General features: G+C 37.8%; 1 protein-coding gene across 1 annotated transcript in view; it reads left to right on the top strand.

Moving 5' to 3' along the window:
• LOC129238079 (potassium voltage-gated channel protein Shaker) overlaps nucleotides 1-19,903 on the top strand; it is a 124,360-nt gene that overhangs the window by 78,756 nt on the left and 25,701 nt on the right. Inside the window, exons 11-12 of the mRNA XM_054873118.1 lie at nucleotides 4,733-5,103; nucleotides 9,051-9,124. Of these exons, the coding sequence (XP_054729093.1) occupies nucleotides 4,733-5,103; nucleotides 9,051-9,124 (445 nt within the window). The remainder of the gene's footprint in view (nucleotides 1-4,732; nucleotides 5,104-9,050; nucleotides 9,125-19,903) is intronic.

Raw genomic sequence — 19,903 nt, 5'->3', positions numbered from 1 at the left:
GCGTGCAGCGAGTACACATAACAGAAGTGAAACTTTCAAGGCAGACAAAGAAAGAGGAAAATACCCGAGAGAGAATGAGAGAGGAAGATAGAAAGAGAAATAATATATATCTAAATAAATTCACAACATTTGCAGAGAATACAAATAGATACAAGGTAAAGAAGAAGGGTCGACCGGTGTAGGACTCAAATCGTGACAACAACGCGCACTACTCCGAACGTTTATCACCCGCACAAACGCAGCGATTCCAGGACCACAGCAAAGGCACAAATTACTGCAAGGCAATACCAATAAATCCGACGCCGGAATGGAAAGCACTACCCAGGAAACGGAAATAAGCGCCAAAAAGTAGGCATAGAAAAAAAAAGCCAAAAAAATTGGGACCAAAATAGTAGGCACCAAAAATATATTTTCTACAAGTTTGCACCAACAAAAAAGTCTCACTAGAAATTAGCAACCCCAAGGAAAATCTCAGGAAAAATAGACTAAAGTGTATCTAAGATATATCTCTCTCTCCTTTTCCTCTACGTTATATCTTTTTTCTCTCTAGCGGAACGAAAATGCCCAAAACGTTGCATGGCCTTGAAATTTTACTCTCCATTCTCGCTCGTCCATCGACGCCTAAGAAGTTTCACTTCAAAAATTTAAAATTTATTAAATATTTTCCATTTACATTTTACTCTCCAAGTAAAATTAAAGAGGCATTTTCATCTCATGCGATACTGTTAAAAAAATATCGCCTTCGATTTTTTTTCAAAGATTTTTTTTTTTATGACACTCTTATAGCAAATTAACCAAAAATGAAATATTTATTATTTTTGCGTAAAATTTTTGTTTTATGGTCGATGTTCAGCTCCTGGGTGATGCTACGACTACTAGCAATCAAATTCGATTATTTCTGTGATTTCATCGACATTTTCTTTAACATCAAAACGGCCTAAACGGAATCTATTCTGCAGCTTGATACATCGAAGCAGTCTTTCACCTGGTTCGTTCATCGGCGGCAACCAAATGCGAACTCTGAGTCTTCTCGAGATCTCACCCGCCGGGATCAGCTTGAGCTTCAAGCCCGATACCGTGCCACTTAGCTTAGCGATGCTGTCGGACAGGAAATCCAAAGAAAACTGATCTGCGCAGTTGATTACCTTATAACCCCTAAAGCTTTCCAAGGAATCAAACTCCAGGTGAGGACCTTCTGAATTATCGAGTACGTAGTTCATTACGAGCCCATCATCCCCACATCGATTTCCACCAAATTCTGCTGAACTAACTGCGGCGTTTTGGTGTCGTCATCTATGATCACTACCTGTAGATGGTCTCTTGCGATCTCGCTGAAGTGCCTTGTGACTGCTTGGTCTTCACCTTGTTGCTCATTTTCCTTTTTAGGCTTCTTGGGATGGGCATTACCTCTTTCATTATGAGCGCATTTTATTTTTTGGGTTTGACTAACGGTGGGAGTAGCAGGCGTGAGTGTACGTTCCTGGAACTCCTTGTACTCCTCTACAACCGCCTCGTACCTTTGCTTGTCGACTTGGTCACGTTCATGCACGGGGCCGACTGCTGCATTCTTGGCTGTTCTGTCGACTTCTTCAGTTCGACTAAATACTCCACATACTCCTTCTAAATACTACTCAAACGTCGAGTCACTTGGTGGCGCCTATACCGATTTCAGAAACATTTATTAAAACTAGCGTCTACCTACTTCGCATTTAATCAGTTCCTTGCGCATATCTATTTTTGTCCACCGCCTCGTTGTTAGTTATTTCAAGTAGATCACCATTTGAAACCGCGTGAGGCCGAAATTCACGAAAGATAATTCTAAAATATTGGTTTAAGAGGACTTGTAAGTATCAGTTGCTAGGTTAGGTTAAGTTGAAGCGGTTGGCCACTGTGAGACTGACTCTAATGACACTAATGATAATAGGTTGACTTCAATTATTTATTATTTAAATCGGAACTAATTTAGATTAATTAGTAAAATTTCGAAATAATAATTTATTTTCGCCAAAAACTTGATTGCAGTTACTTGCGCGTACACTTCTGTTAGGTTTTTGGCCGAGCTCCTCCTCCTATTTGTGACGTGCGTCTTGATGTTTAAAGGACCTACAGTTTCAAGCCATCTCCGAACGGCAGATATTTTTATGAGGAGTTTTGCATGGCAGAAATGCACTCGGAGGTTTGTCATTGCATGCCGAGGAGAGACCGCTTTTAGAAAAAGCTTTTTCTTCATTTTGGTGTTTCACCGAATTTGATGCTACGCTCTCTCTTAATTCCCAAAGGTAGTTACGCACCAACGCGTTCGGCTACGGCGGCCGTACAATTAAAAGCTTTGGTATATTTCAGAAGACACTTTCCGTTGATATATGGAGAGTTAACTTCAACGTTTTGCATTTGCCAACAGATCGCTAACAGAGCCAAGCCATTTTATGAGAAAGTTTCAAAGTATTAGGTTTTTTGTTGTTTGTTTTCTTAGTTTTGTTTTTGTTTTTGGTAGCATTGTTTACCTACAAATAATGAGAGTATTTACTTTATATAATGAGAAAAATATTAATGCAGGCTTAAAATAAAGTTATTCGTTTTTATGTACGAAAATGCGATCCCACAAAATTTAATTATTTTTTATTTATTTATTTATGTGAAATATACTTGTAAATAATTAAATTCCAAGGAGTATAAAGTAACTAGCAGCCTGAAACTTTAATCAGTAATTAAGCATTCTTTTAAGAAAATGTTTACATACGAGGTGTGTTTAAAAAGTATCGCGAATTTTGTGCTTTTTCAAAAATTATATATTTATTCTTTAATATAAGCTTTTTCAAAAATTATATATTTATTCTTTTTTATAATCTATTTTGTCCCCTTCAAAATACTCCCCATAAGATATTATGCATTTCTGCCAACGTTTTTTGCAATCTTCGAAGCACTTCAAAAAATCATTTTTTTTTTATCTTGCTCAGCTTCTCTTTATATCGGCAATCGTAGCGTAGCGTCGTCCTTTCATAGGCCTTACAGTTTCGGGAACAGGGGCCAGATCTGGAGCATACGGTGGCTGTGGCATCATTAGTGTGTTGTTTTTGGCCAAAAGCAGCGGCGTTATCGTGATGCAAGAGCCAATTTTTATTCTTCCACAAACTTGCAGGCAAGATTCCTTATTGACCGTTTTACCATGTGGCATGAACTCATGATGCACAACGCTCCTGCAATCGAAGAAAACGGTAAGCAAAACTTTTATATTCGACCGAACTTGGCGCGCTTTTTTCGGTCTTGGTTTGTGCGACAGCTTCCATTGAGATGATTGAGCTTTGGTCTCCACGTCATAACCATAGACCCATGATTCGTCACCAGTTATGACCCTCTGGAGCAAATTTGGGTCGTCGCGAACAGAGTCCAACATCTCATTAGCAATGTTCTTGCGATACTGCTTTTGGTCGAAATTGAGCAGTTTTGGTACGAATTTTGTGACGACCCGTCTCATGCCCAAATCATTGAAAAAAATCGAACAGCACAAGCCAATCAATATGTCTAGGTCCTCAGCAACTTCTCTAACGGTTGTTCGACGATTGGCCAATACCATTTTCTTCACTTCATCAACTTTTTCGTCTGTTGCTGATGTGCTCGGGTGTCCGGCACGCCAGTACGCTTTTCGTCGTTCACATCTTCTCGGCCTTCTGAGAACATTTTGTACCACCGATAAACGTTGCTTTGATCCAAAGTATCTTCTCCGTATGACACAGTTAACATTCGGCATGCATCGTTTCGTTTCGTTTTTCACACAAAATTTAATACAGGTTCTTTGATCTATCTTTTTGAATAGGTAAACATCGAAGACGAGCCGACGTGCAAGCAAAGCAGCTGTCAACAATTAACTGAACATTCAAAATGGCCGAACTTGTCGGCACGAGTGAGAGACATGAGTACCAACATATCGCCACAAAAAAATCGATATTCGAATATACGTAACCTGCGAAAATTCAAAATTCGCTATACTTTTTGAACACACCTCGTATCTGACTAAGCGGTTAGCAGAGCTGAATTTGTTCTGCTCTTACGAAAAATGTTCGTGTTTTTAAACGACTCTTGAGTGGAAGTTTTATCTTTAAAATGCGATGTTTTGCTTAATTGTGCGTGTCTGCTGTTAACGCGCGCTGGCGATAGGCTATTATTTTATATGAATGTTTAGAACTTTGCTATGGGGTATTTATTTTTAATTTTCAGCAGCCCACATGTCGTCTTTACCGACTTCTACTACTTTTAGTCGAGTAGAAAATTTATTTCGTGAAGATAATAATAATTTGTTTCTTGAGGCAATTTATTATCAAGCTTCTCATATTGTATACGGAGTTAAAGCGTACTTTTTTTTTGAAAAAACATTTGAAAAAAAAATTATAATTCCCATCATTAAACAATATTAAAGAAACTCTGAGCATATCTACTAGGCAAATTAAGGTCAAAATAATAAAAACGGGTAGCTTAATTAACAATATAAACACACACACACACTCCGCAATCTACCAAAACAAATTTCTCTGAAATCTTTTTGCGCAGCATTTGCAAAATTTTCTGGTTAATTTTCAACATATTTCCTTCTTCTCTCACCTAACAACCTTTCACCACCACAAACCATCCACTTCCCACTCCCATTCGAACTATCAATTACCCCTTTACCCAATTACCCCCTATCTCATTTTCCATTTCCCCATAAAATCCCCCCTAATCGTACATTCACAAGTAGGTCAACATTTAAAGAAATCATCGTTATCTGAATCCTCATCGGATATGATGGATTTGGATGATGGTGCTGAATCAACGCCAGGATTGAGTGAAATGCATCCTGGTCGTACGGTGGCTCCATTTTTAGGAGCACAACAACAATCTATCGAAAAGCAACAGCAGCAGCAGCAGCAGTTACAACAGCAGCAAGCATCATTGCAGCAGGCGTCGCCGCAGCAGTCGCAGCAGCAACAACAAGCGCTGCAATTGCAACAGCAACAACAAAATGGTTATAAGCAATCCGCTACAAGCGTCACCGGTGGCAATAACTTAACCACCACAACAACAACGCTAAGGCATAACAATGCCCTGGCCGTTAGTATCGAAACCGACGTTTGACTACTGGGTGAGTGCGATAAACTCTAAGTTGTTCCGTTATATATGTATATGTATATGTATAGGTACGAGTATATGTGCTCGTATTTTTGTTGTTATTAACCTGCAACCATCCCACTTGTATTGTAACTGTACATTTCCGTACTTTTGTACCTGTCTATTTTGATTGTATTCACATTTATGTTATTGTTGTAATAAAGTAACTTGTACTTACATACAAACATGCTCGAGTGCATAACTACAAACTTAAAGTACCTCCAATTAACATGCCACTAAAAACTAATTTTATCAAAAAATAATTGCCAACTGTTAAAGTCTTCAATGTATTTTTTTTTTTTAATAATATATGTAACTTCCTACCTCTTTTTTATAACTGTTAATTTTTTAACTTGGTTGTTATCTCTCAAATGTACACAAACAACAAAGGTATCATACACACAACGTATCCCAGCAAACATTTAGATTTGATAAGCATACATTTAGGCGTTGACATCAAAGCGCAATGCTTTACATTTGTGAGTCACTGCTTTCTCAATAAAAATGAGACTCTTTCTTTTTTTGAAAAATTTATCAATTCTTAAATAAGTTTCAAGTGCACTTCAAATTTGAGAATCAACTATTTTATCTGATAAGAATATTTCGAAACGAAAAAGCTCGAAAAATTAGGAAAATTTTACTGTTTACTTATTATTTAAGACGCTTTTACGCTTGCCCCTTTGGATGTTCATCATGAAAGAACGATTAAAATGATAAAAGTAAATTTTATTTTATTGTTTTTTAGTCCAAAGTATACACTAAGCCAAAAACTTTCCATGAACCTCCTTTCATCACCATCATCATCAGGCGGCGTTACTGTTCGGGGTGAGCTTTAGCTTCTTCAACTAGCTTTTTCCAAGTTACACGATTCAAGGCAGCAGATCATCAGTTATGTATTTTCAATTTCTTAATACCATCGCTGACGTCGTCGAACCAGTGTTTCCTAGGTCTTCCTTTCCATCTGGTGGCGAAAGAGTGATTCACTGCACCGAATCGCAAGCTGCCCGAATGTGACTTGCAGGTATTTTAGCGCACACGCGGACAATGGTTTATTTCAGCGCCTCAAAACTGGTGAACCTTTTAGTTCGGATCTTGCTCTCAAAATATTTGCCTGCCCACGGCTTCAAACAACCTCCAAAATACTTTTCCCGATAATATTTCACATTTAAAGTTGAAGAGCGCCCATCTGCGGTTACAGTGGCCCAAACCATTACCTGTGGCGGGTGCTGCCTGCTGGTGGCCAATCGATGACTCAAATTCTCAATTTTCGGAAATTGACTGCTTTCGGCCAAGCGAAGCAACTCCTTCGGTCACTTAAGTTTGACATGTTGCTGCTTCGGTGTAAGGTTATGCCTTATTTTGGATCTTCTAAGGCTTGACTTTGAGGTCATTTTTCAGTATGCGGCTGATGCTACAGTCAGATATTTTCAGTCCTTCCGCCACCTCATTGGCACTTCATCGGGGATTTCGCTTCTTCATTTTTTGAACCTTTTCACGTGACGTTGCAGTCTGTTGATGACAACCTCCATGACGCTTCGCGATGCTACCAGTACGATTGTAACGAGTAATGGTGCGATAAACAGAAACTTTATTTACTTTAAGGTGCTCGAGCTCACGAACAATCGTTGGTTGTGATTTTCCAGCCAAATATAATGAAATCACACCATTACGTTTGAAATCCATTACTAATTTTCTTTTTTCGCGTTTACTCTCGTCAAAATGCTTCCGCGCGCTGCGCTTGTAAACAATACTCTCGACTGTCATTTAGTCAACTAACAGACAGCTGATACGCGGGCGGTTTGAAGTTGGTTACACTTCGAGTGCTGCACCCTCAACTTCAGACTGGTCTATGACAAGGTCTATGCTTGTATGCGTCCGCCCAGATCCTAGTTTTTCATCCGGAGTATATCTTCCCCGAATCCACTGACGATTTCCCACGTTTCCTCGCTGCTTATCATCTTATCGATTACATTTTCGGTGGTTATATGACCGACTACATTCTTCAACGTTCGACGTTCTTGTTCCCAACGAGGGCACTAGAAAAAAGTGTATTCAGCGTCAGTTTTGGGTCGCTCATATAGTCGGACGTATGCAGCTCTTGAAATTAAATCAATTCCTCCGCTTATTATGCTTCCATTCCTTTTCGAACGGGATATGCTATCCTGATAGCACAAGTTGCCAATGACATCTCTCTCGCAGAATATTTTGAAGAAACCACAAAATTGTACGAAAATAAATAAACAAAAAATGAATAAGCAGGATGACTTTACTCAGAGTGATTCATAACTTTGGATGTACAACTAAAGAGGCACAGTGTAAACGGCGCTTTAAATATTTTTACATATAATCCAATAATTTAACCTCGCTAAGTTTTTTTACAAATGAACTTCAAATCAATTTAAAATTTCGATTATAAACCTCATTTGCAATTCAATAACACAGGAGGACCAGCAAACTTTTTTTTTTTGTTTTCTGTTTTAATGCATAACTTCTGATCGAAAATCACCAAAATGTTCGTTCTTAGCATTTAAAGTTTAATTTTGTCTGAGTGGTTACCACAGAAAAACTTAAGGAAATCTCTAAGAATATTCACTAAGAACTAAATGTTTTATTTTTTGACATTTTTATTTTTTCACTAATCATTAATCTAATAATTAAAAATACACAATATCCAGAAAAACATTTATAATTGTAATAAAGGGTGGTTAAGTTTCAAGGGCCGGAGTTCATTTTGAATAAAATGCAATTTTTTTAAGATATTATTGTCATTTCTCCTTATTGTGATAATATTGGTATATCTTAATTATGTATGGAACAAAATATCGGCCAAATGGCCACCGCGGCCTCGGCGGCACACCTCCATCCGATGGTTCAAATTTTCGATGACGCTGAAGCATAATTGAGGTTCTATGCCGTTAATGTGTCGAATTATCTCATCCTTTAGCTCTTGAATTGTTGCTGGCTTATCGACGTACACCTTTTCTTTCAAATAACTCCAAAAGAAGAAGTCCAACGGTGTCAAATCACATGATCTTGGCGGCCAATTTTTCCGCGCAGAAGAGCCATTGTTTCGTTAGCTGTGTGACAAGTGGCACCGTCCTGTTGAAACCACATATCGCCCAATGATGCCGCCGGCCCATAAATCGTCACTCTTCGTGGGTGCATTGGTTTTTCGGCAATCACTCTTGGATTATCATTCGCCCAAATGCGGCAGTTCTGCTTATTGACGAATCCACTGAGGTGAAAATGTGCCTCATCACTGAAGATGATTTTTTCCACGAAGTGCGCGATATCCATTTTGATTTGAACGTCCGTTTTCATAATAAGCCTGAATAACTTTAACGCATTGATCGGTTGTATATCTTTCCATGGTTCAAATTGAGTTAGTCTGAAATTGAAAAATGTCAAATGAAATGCAGAAAAAGACTTGACGTTTAGGTGTGGTTCACATTCAACATCGGCCCTTGAAATTGCAATTTTTCTTTATCATACCAAAAATGTCTCCGACGTCTACAAAAGCAAACTTTGAACAAAAAAATTAACTCGATATGAGATTAAGAGACTTAATTTCGTCAAACTTATTTTTGCTGGGATGTTGTTTAATATACACTTACATACGACAAAGTATTTTCGATTTGTGCTCAAAGTTGCTCACTTCAAATGATAATTTCTAGTTTTATGTATAGTTTTCGTATAGTAAAAACACGACATATTACATTATTTTTAGTTATGTTTTTTTTTTTACCCCTGTTGCAGTTAGCAATTACTATCATTATGCAAGGTGGCGCAAAATTAATCATTTATATTTTTTAACAAATTTTTTACGAAATAAAAAAAATATTTTTGGTGATGGAAATCTTTATTTTGACCTTTGTGCGCTCCATTACTCGTCTGTTTGTACATTGCAGCTCTCGGGTTCACAAGTGTCAAATATGATCGACCTATCACGCCATTTGCAAAAATTATATCATCTTCTGATAGGGTAATTGATTTTGCGCCACCTCGTACATATATATAAAAAATTTTAAATATTTATTGGGAATACTAAAAATTAATATTAGAGCGCTTCTCTTGAGTTAGCAATTTATTTCTTGGTATATTTGCTATCTGACAATTTTCCTTTGATTTTATTAATTTACATGAATTTTTTCAGCCAACAAAGCTTGTCATTACTGTACTGATACTCAAGATACAAATTCAGTGTAGAATTATGCTATTTATCTCACTCGGAAGTCTTGGTAGCTATAGTTTTATCTTCCTCAACATTAGCGAAAATTTAATATTGAATCAGAAACTATCCTATTTCTTTCACTTTAATGAAACCTTTCCACCCGAATATATTGAAACGTTCCTTGTTTCTTCACAAGCTAGACGAATTTTTGGAATCAAATTAAAGGTATTCACCCTTTTAGTAAAGATAGTTTCGAAAGTATCAAACCTATTTAAAGTAAACTTCCAATAAGCTCAATCTCCAATGATTTCGTCCTTCCAATAAAATCAGATATCAGGCATCAAATACTAACATATATTTTAGAGTTTAGTCGGCGTAAGTCACGTTCGAGCGCCAAGTAATCATTTATGGAAGCATGTCAAACTTCTGGTGGAGGCTGCCAATTCCGCCTATACGGGTGTAACTTTACTCTACGTATAGCCTCAGCTCTACGATCTTCAATTCTATGCTATGGCTATGTACAAAACTATCATTAGTCCTATCTTATGCTGCGGAAAACAGATAAAGCAAAACTGCAAACCTTCGAACGAAAAACACTTTAAAAAATTTTAGTATCAAACAAAGGAACGATGAGCTAGACCAGCTAATAAATGGCGAAAACGTTATACTTTTCATCAAAACGCAGCGCCACTAAGATGACTGAGTCACACAGTCTGTGCCAGAACCGCGATTATTTATGTAGTATAAAAGATATATATTTAAATTTTTGTATGAAGGAATGTACAAAACTACGAATCGCAATTACTCAATGAGCCGTGTAGTCTCCATTGTTGTCAAGTATAGCCTGGCATCTTCTTCATGCTTTGAACCAGCTTCTCTCCGCAACTCGTCGACAAACAGGACTAGATTTTGGGAACTTGACGCACGAGTTGCTTTAAATCGTAGGCGTGCTTTTGATGATGTGGGACGGTACGATATGTTCGCCTCCTTCAGTCGTCGTTCGATGGTGTTGATACTCACATCTATTCCCTTTTTAGCACGAATTGTGTGTGCTGAGCGTAGTGGCAAAGAAGGGTCCCGCTTAAAAAGTTGGGCGATCTCTTTATCCTCCTTTTTTGTCGTCACTCGCTTGAAGCCACGCTCAGAAAAGTCATCAACACTTTTGTACATTTTATACCGCTGATTCCACATCACAACAAACTTTTTTGATTTTTTAATCCCTTTTGCAGCCGCGGCGTAAGATAATTTCGGCCCTTTCGAACGCGTGCATAAAAATACCGCGTACTTCTCACTCATTTTGGTTTGGTTGCGTCTACAGGAAAATTTCGAACGACACTAACCTGAGCTAGCACTGCCGTCGTAGCCCTTGAGTGAGACTATTACGCAGCAAAAAGTAGAACGAAATGTATCTTGAAAAACCGCTTCTTTTCTTCTGACACAGACTGTATAACCAGAATAGACGATACGAGGGCGTAGAAGCAAATTGGAGAAGCCTGAGCGTTAAACACTAAAGCAAAAGGAAAATCGAGAAGAAGATGGTCCGTGACGAACTAGTTGAAGACATCAACAAACTTGGGATAAAGAATTAGAAAAAAGACGCAAACGACCGAGTGGTTTGGAGGTGTCACGTGTAGTTAGCCCAAGCTCACAAAAAGCTGTAGTACTACAATTCGATGATGATGATGATGATAGGCTCAGCTTTAGAAACCCATAAGTGCACCCACAAAGAGATGCCCAATTCTTCTTCTAGATTGGCGTGATAACCGCGAAAGCGATTTTGGCCGAGTTTAAGAAAATGCGTTAGTCGTGCCGGCGTCAGTTGGAAATGCTATATGCAGCCAAGTCCTTCTCCACCTAATCTTTCCAAGGTAAAGGAGGCCTCCTCCTCTGCTACCACCAGCTGGTTAGGTTAGGTTGGGTAGTGATGGTTGCACAGAGAGTGGGCCCACTTGCACGAAAGAGGTTTGATTCATCCTTTGTGATACCATTGCAAGAGGGGGAAAGAGCTGAAGGAAAAGGACGATAAGACAAAAGGAAAAGGGGTGGGAAGGGTTGAGTGTTTGTGGACTTTGAACGGTGACTAGTCTGCGATTGTGTTGGCCTCTTTATGCTGCTGATTAAGTTCACCAGATTTTTGTTATCAAGACCTGCTATATCAGAAGGCGCTGAAAAGAAGTGAGAACCAAGATGCTTAAATCTTAGTCCCGCGAGAGCTGGGCAGCTAAGGAGCAGGTGCTGAGATGATTCCACCTCATCCTCCATACAGCTGATGCAAAAAGGACTCGAAGTAATTCCGAGTCTCACGGCATGTGTACACCGCGGGCAGTGCCCCATGAGGATGCCCACGAAATTTGAGAGATGAGATTTTGTCATCCTCAGAATATCCCTCGAACGCCTCCTATCCAAACGTGGCCAGAAGGACTTCACGTTCGTGTACTTACCCAGTGCTCGCTGAGTTGGTGCAAAGCCCATCCTTCCAGGAGTAGAGCGCAGGTTGTCAAGGGGATCCCGATCCTCTCCTTTCGCTGGCACACCGCCTCACAGGTCCTTTGTCTGGCCAGCTCGAAGGCTTCGCAGTTTCCAGCAATGTCACCCAAATTATCTTTATATCGAAGAATCCTAATGCAATCGAGAGAGAGACCAGGCAATCCCTGACCACTTTCAAATGCACCATAATAGAGCCTAGGGCCCTAATTCTTAACAGTTATTATGCAAGTAAGTAGCCAGTCAGCTGCTTCTTTAATTGCGGCCACCTCTGCTTGGGACACACTGCAGTGATACGGTAACCTGAATTTGAGTTTAATGGGGAGCCCTTTGCAGAATACTCCTCCTCCAACCCTACCGTCCAACTTCGAGCCGTGCGTGACAGGTTAACCAGGCGTGCCACAAGTGTTGCCCCCGGTCCACTCCTCCCTTGATGGAATATGGGTGGAGAAAGTTCCGCTTGGACTAAGCGAAGGCACGCACTGCCACCAGCTGGTACCGTATCGAATATTTGCAGAGCCGGAGCGTTTGTATCCATTCGAATGACATGACCCAGCCAACGAAGCCACTGGATCTTTATTCCCTGCACTATGTCCATGTAGTCGCAAAGCTCATCCAGTTCATTGTTCCGCAGCCTACGATACTCGTCGTCGCTAACGTGCAAAGGTCCGAAAATCTTCCGCCGAGTCCTTCTCTCAAACACTCCAAGTGACGCCTCTTCGGATATTGTCATCGATAGGACGGGCATGCTAAGAACCTACTATACATATTTAATCTATAGTTTGACGTGCTTATGAAAGGTTTCCTAAATTGCAAAAAAAACTGTAATATAAAATTCCTATGTGCACCTAAACGTAATCCTTCTGCTCCTAAATGGATTAACCGAACGATTGACCGAATGATTGACGAACTTTTGTTTTTGAATATACCGACTCACCTTGTTGATTCTTAGGTATATTGTAGATGTCGCTGTTGTCAATATAGTTCTAAAACTCCTAATTTCAGGTCGATTTGACTCATATTGAATATATAGATTTGTTGCATATTTACTACCTAAAAAATTCGGTTTTGCTACTTAAAAAAATAGTTGAGGTGCAAGTCGGTTCATATTAGGCAAAAAACTTGTTCGCATGACACCAAAAAAATATTTAAATAATAAAGAGATCCGTCAGGTATGGTGCTCTAGACAGGGCTAGTTTATTGGGGCGGCAGCGCTTGATCGGGGAAAATCCGGGTCATTCCGGTAACGTAGAACCGGCTGCCATGGAAATGAAAAATAGATCCGTCAAGTGGCTCTGCTGTCGAGGCATTTCTAAAAATCGGATTTGCATTTTGCTCATACCTAAAACTACTTGAGTTACTTGAAGATAAATAATATTTTTTTTGCGAAGCAATGACCTAAGCTATTTATTTTATTCAAAATAAAAAAATAAAAACTGCATTTTCGTTTCTGCGATCACTTAAAATCAGCTGGCTTCATTGCTCAGTTAATTTAAACTCTGGTTAGATAATCGATAATGAGGATATTTGAGATATATGCGATAATTCCCCTTAAGTTGACTCGCTAATGGGAAATTGAAAATTTATTTTGAACTGTCGACGTTGAAGTATTTCACAACTGTGAATGATGCCCTAAATGATATTTAAAAAAAAGCTTTGTTGGTATTTAATTTTCATTTTGCACGAAGTCGCTTTAAATAAATTTTAATATTGTTTTTTTTTTATCTCTGAGACAATGAATTTTACAGTTTATATTTATAAGTTCTGCTCAGTTCTAGCACTACTGATTGTTGTTAAAATTCTTTGTGCGACTATACAATTTTTTAAAATTTTATAAAATAATAAAAAAAAAGTTTTTTACTCATGATGTGCTTTACCACCATTCTGCATGTTTTTTAGCTGCTTTTGAATAAAACCAAAATTGTTTCTTTTCCAATTTGCTATTTCTTCTTTTTTGCCGCAAACTCAGTAAAAAAGACGATCCGTGCTCTAATTTGGCCTTGTGAAATGTTACGTTGGATGCCAGAAACGACTACAAAAGCTGTTTAATTAAATTTAAGTAGACAAATAATTAAATTAATTCCAATTGAAACTAAAGCAAAAATAATTAAATAATAACAATTACACACAAAACTAAATATGGAAACAGAACCAAACTAAATTAAACCAAAAAAAAAGGAAATTCCAACAAAACAAAAATTGCAAAAAACATCGAAAATATCACAGAAATTTAAACAAAAAACAAACACAAAATTACATATACATACAAACATAGATACATAGTTACATACATGCAGAAATCCAAGGAAATAATAGCAAATATATTAGTTATGAAGCAAATCAGAGACCAATAACAGCGGAAAATATAACAAGCAAAGTAGATAATAAAGTGTGAGGTAGCGAAGAAAAACGACGGAAAATAGCGGAAGAAAAAGACGCTTGAAACTTAATGCAAAAAATAAGTGGCAAAAGACTGTTAAACGCGAGCACATGTATTATGAAAGTAGCAAGATTTTAGAAAAAAAACCTCCAAGAAATACGTACTGATAAGGCTAGCTCACACACACACACACATACACAGCCACACTTACGCAGGCATACTCAGAGGATGAACTGGCTTAGCAGCAGTACGTTGGTGGACGCTTACCGGTATATATCTATGAAATGAGACTTTTTTTCAATTTCAAACGTTTATGAACAGAAAATCGTTACAAATTTAATCTTCAAAATAATAGCCATCGCTAGCGACACATTTTTCCCATCTCTCAGGCAATTTGTGGCCGTCTTTGGCCGCAAACCAATCATCGAGCCATTTTTTGGCTTCTTCGTGAGAATTGAAGCGCTGCTCGGAAAGTGCGTGGCCCATCGATGCAAACAAATGATAATCGGAAGGCGCCTAGTCTGCTGAGTAAGCCGCATGCACCAGCGGTTCCCAATCGTACGTCTCCACCAATTCTCGGGTCGCTCTTGTTGGATGTGTCGGTGCATTCTCATCAAGAAAAATTACTTTGAGACGCCGAGGGGTGTATAGTGTATAGCGCTGTTCAAATCGGCCAATTGTCGTTGGTGGCATGCACTGTCAACTGTTTCACCTGGTTTTAATAGCTCGTACCAAATCATACCACGCTGATCCCAGAAAACACACAGCATTGCCTTGCGGCCGAAGAGATTTGGTTTGGCCGTTGTTTCTGGCTTGTGGTCAGGCGGACCATACGATCGTTTACGCTTGGGATTGGAGAAATACACCCGCAAATCATAGCTTGAAGGCACGAAATTCGACATTTTTAAGTGCGACAAAAATGCAGTGTTGTATGAAACGTAACAAACAATGAAGTGAATATTGTTGACAGATGACAGACGAAAATAACAAGACATTTGGGAAGGTTGAAAAATACTCCTAGCGCCATATATGGGCTAATAGCTGAAAGTCTCATTTCATAGGTATGGTAGAATGACATAGCTTGCAAAATTCAAAATAAAAATGACTTTATTAAACAGTAACATTAAAAATAAATATTTCAAAATTTCAACTGTCAAATTAGTAAATGCGCCAAAAACGAGCAAATGTCGCCGAAGACAGAACATAATAATATTTGAAACCTTAACTTAATCAATTCAATCAACAAACTCTTTTTTTATTGCTAGAATAGTTTGCGGTGTGAAATTCAAGAGAAAATTTGATAATAACTTCACTTAAAAAATTCGAACAGGTGTGAAAATATTTCAATGAAATATACTGTCCAAAAGCAAGGCATCGCTGAAACACTTGAAACCAATGGCGCATATTGATCTCATTGTGTGATTAGATGAAAAGAAAATAAAGCACGAATAGGTGTTAGAAAAAATTGTTTGTTGTTACTTTGTTAAGCTGACAGCGCAAAATTCTCAAAATTAATTTTGGTCTAACTTAACAATTTGACGAACAACGAAAAAATTGACGCAAAAAAAACAGATGGAAACTTACTAACTAATGTGTGGCAACTCTAGTTGCAAGAAGAAGAAGAAAAATTAAAAACAATTATGACATATCCAACAGAACGGTTAACGAAGGACTCGATACAATTGGGCAATTATGGTGAAGCAGGCGGCAAACAAACTATGCGTAGAATTACAAAAACAAAACTAAAACAACTACAGCACGAAAAATAAAACAGAGAAGAAAACAAAATACAAATAGTACAGAGCTTTTTTATTATTTAAAAATATAATATACTAAATTTGAAAAAAGCAAAAAAATTATTCAAACAAACCAAAATTAACATCGCCTTCTGAAAGCATACAAAACAAATAGAGAATACATACATTCAAACAGTCTTCAAGATTTCTCAACTTCTAGCGTAACATTTATTTTACATAAGTTTCAACCTAAAGCATTTTTTTATAAAACAGCAAAACTTTCAATTAAGTTCGAAAATATTTTATTTTCTGTTTTTTTAAGCTAGTAAAGAAGCTTTCGCTATTTCTTGCTCATTAAGCTTTACTACAATAATGCAAATATTTACCTAAACAAAATTAAAATCCCGTAAGAAATAAACTGCCGTTAATAGATAAATTACTAGGTATTAAAGAAAAACTTAGCAAAATACAAGAACAAAAGAAAGAAAAAATACAAAAAATTAAAAAAAATAAAAAAAACATGAAAACAAAAGTTGAAAAAAGAAAATTAACAAAAAAAAAAAGAGCAAGCCGTTAATACTTACATAAATACATACATACATACCATAATGAACCGAAGAGGAAATTCTAAAATCACATAAACATAAACATGCAGCAGAAACTGAAGGCATGATGTAAAAATTGTAAATTATTTAAATACAGCAAATACATAAAACCAACATAAACTCATCGAAAAAGCTTGTGTATATATGTCTGTAGTAGAAAGGTTTTAATAAGCAGTGAAAAGTATCGAACAATTAAAGTGATGTTGGTTGATGAACAAAAACAAGCTTTTGAAAGAAATAATCACCCACCCTATACACTTGGTACCACCCCGAACAAAATGAACTACCGATACGGATGACCACATATCCATACATATTCACACATACATGCATACATATATTACATAAATGCATACAATTATAGAATAGCACAGAATTCAGGCCGTTATTTTTTCAGAATGGTAGGGAAGCTGAAAATGCAAGCAACGTTGAGCAAACGTTTAGTAAGATATTTTATGATTATTTGCAAATTATGGAAAATTCATGAAATTAATACAAATTTTGTATTAGGTGCGCAACTAAGTTCTTTCGATGAAAATACAACTTTATTCTGAAAAAATGGTTACAAGTGAATTATTGAAGGTATTGCCCATCGCTGACTACTACTTCTTCCTATCTATCTGTTAAATCTCGTATACCGTCACGGTAAAACTGTTCATCTTTTTGGGTTATCCACAGTTCAAGCCATTTTTTGATGTCTTCATATGAATGGAACTGCTGGTCAGCTAGACCATGTGCCATCGATCGGAACAAATGATAATCGGACGGCGCAATATCTGAATAATATGGTGGGTGGGGTAGGATTTCCCATTTCAGTGTTTCCAGGTAGGTTTTAACGGGTTTGTCAACATCAGGCGGAGCGTTGTCATGCAGTAAAATCACTTTTTCATGCCTCTCCGCATATTGCGGCCGTTTCTCGCACAGTGCTCGCCTCAATCGCATCAATTGAAGTCGATACTGATCCCCAGTGATGGTTTCGCTTGGTTTTAACAGTTCAAAATAAATAACACCAACTTGGTCCCACCAAATACAAAGCATAGCCTTCACAGCGTGAATATTCGACGGAGGCGACGACGTAGAAGCATGACCGGGCAGTCCCCATGACTTTCTTTTCTTTGGATTGCTGCAATGAATCCATTTTTCATCACCCATTACGATGCGATGAAGAAACCCCTTTTTTTTGCCGCTGGAGCAGTTGTTCACAGGAGAAAAAACGACGTTCAACATCCCTTGGTTTTAACTCATAAGGAACCCAATTCCCCTGTTTCTGAGTCATTCCCAGAGCATGCAATAGCTTGGAAATGGATTGGCGGGTAACTCCTAATACTAAAGCAATTCAGAGTCTTCCAAGTTTTTTGGCCTTCCTTCATGCGGACGGTCGTCAACATTAAAATCATCGTCTTTGAAGTGACGGAACCAATCTCGGCACGTTGTTTCACTTAAAGCAGCATCTCCATAAACTTATTGTAGCTCTCGATCGGCTTCGGCGCTTCAGCCACCGTTTTTTTCGAATGAAAGAGAAAAATCAACACTGCCCGCAAATGACGATTATATGGCACAAAATCAGAAATTTTTACAGAACCAAAAGTAAATGATACCAAAACAAAATCACTAATGTGTAAGGTAAGCTCTGCTGAAGCTTCACTCGGCCATTCCTACTAAATGCGTACCCACAAAAAGATTTACTTCCCTGTGATGAAGTTTTTTTCGCAAAAATTCTCAACACAAAATTCGCGAGTTATCTTTCCACATTTTCCATATATGTACGTGTTTGTATACATTTACGTATTTTCGAAACTAAATGTACAGTTTTTGTTTGTAAATCTTTTGTCAGTGTTCGTCAGTATGGCCTGGATTTTGGTGCGATTTTGACTCGACTTTTTAAGATTTCAGACCGTTTTTCAAAACTGTATTCCGAGAATGTTCCTTCGTACTATTCGTTGCCAACCTTTATAGGTATGTGACTACAATTCGGTAGTGCCCGGTATGAAACCTCGCACATGGAACACCAAATGATACAAAAAAAGCGGTCGTCTCTCAGCAGCCAATGAATGAATACCTCCGAGTTTATTTCTGCCATGGAAAAGACCTCGTCATTAAAACTATTTGCTATTCGGAGGTCCCTCCATTTGTGGAAAAAACTTCAAGACACTACAAATAAGAGAAAAAGCTCGGCCAAAACTCTCATCACATTTGACACTTGTGAACTAAGCAGCCGGGTTTTACAAACAGACAAATAATGGAGCGCCTAAAGTTCAAAATTTATTTAGTAAAAAAGTTGTTCAAAAACAGAATTGAATAAGTGGATTCGAGCGTGTGAACTAATGGTATTAATCTTCAGGATGCTGTCATCTGCTCTTTATTTCGAATTTAAGCTCAAAATTCGTGCCACCCTAATGAATAAATTTTCAACGAGGCGACGTACTAGATGCCATACTAAAGTAATGCTTATAAAGGTAATACAAATTTCAAATTTTACCTAGTTAGTAAAAAATAAAACAATTGTCTCGAACTTGTTTCGATTAAGCGCTGAGTTCAAAAGTGAATTCTTTTTAAGTTCGTCTGATTTAAATTTAACATACCCTATGATCCGAAAGTACCGGGAATGTTTAAATAAAACAAAGCAGAGTTAAATTTCAGGCAAATTTATTTTATCTCCTTCAAAATATGACCCGTCTGAAGCAACACACATGTGTCAGCGTTTAACCTAGTCCTCCATGCCCCCCTGGTAGGCCGATGAAGGGATAGCCTTCTGCTCCTTCTCTTTGATCTCCTCTATCGACTGAAATCTCATTCCACGAAGTGGTAACTTCAACTTGGGAAACAAAAAAAAGCCACACGGAGCCATGTCAGGTGAATACGGTGCTTGCACGATCGTATTTACTTGGTGTTTGGTCAAATAATCCAGCACAATTTGGGCTCGGTGCGATGGCGCATTATCATCATGCAAAATGCAAGAATTGTTTGCCCACATTTCCGGCCGTTTGCGACGTACAGCATCTCTCAAACGCTTTAAAACGGATAAATAATATTCTTTATTGACTACGCCTTGGCAATCGAAGAAACATTCAATTAAACATTCCCAGTACTTTTTGATCATAGGGTACAAGCCGAATCTTATGTTTTTTGGGTGAGAAGTAATTCCAAGTCTCCGAGTTGCTGCTTTCTCCAGCTAACTTCTTTCGAATGTTCGTTCAAAATGGTAATTAGCATTTTTTCGCCGATCAAACCCTACCACCCTAATGAATAAATGTTGCATTATTTACACTAAAAAGGTCATGAAACTTTTAAAATTTAGCAAGTTAGTCAAAAACATATAGTTATCTACAAAATAACTGCAGATTTCTTTAAAACTGAATTTTTCATTTTTTTTTGTTTTTTTGTA

This window comes from Anastrepha obliqua, chromosome 2 (genome assembly GCF_027943255.1).
Source record: "Anastrepha obliqua isolate idAnaObli1 chromosome 2, idAnaObli1_1.0, whole genome shotgun sequence".
In the NCBI taxonomy this organism is placed as follows: domain Eukaryota; kingdom Metazoa; phylum Arthropoda; class Insecta; order Diptera; family Tephritidae; genus Anastrepha; species Anastrepha obliqua.
This window is presented reverse-complemented; position numbering and strand designations above follow the sequence as displayed.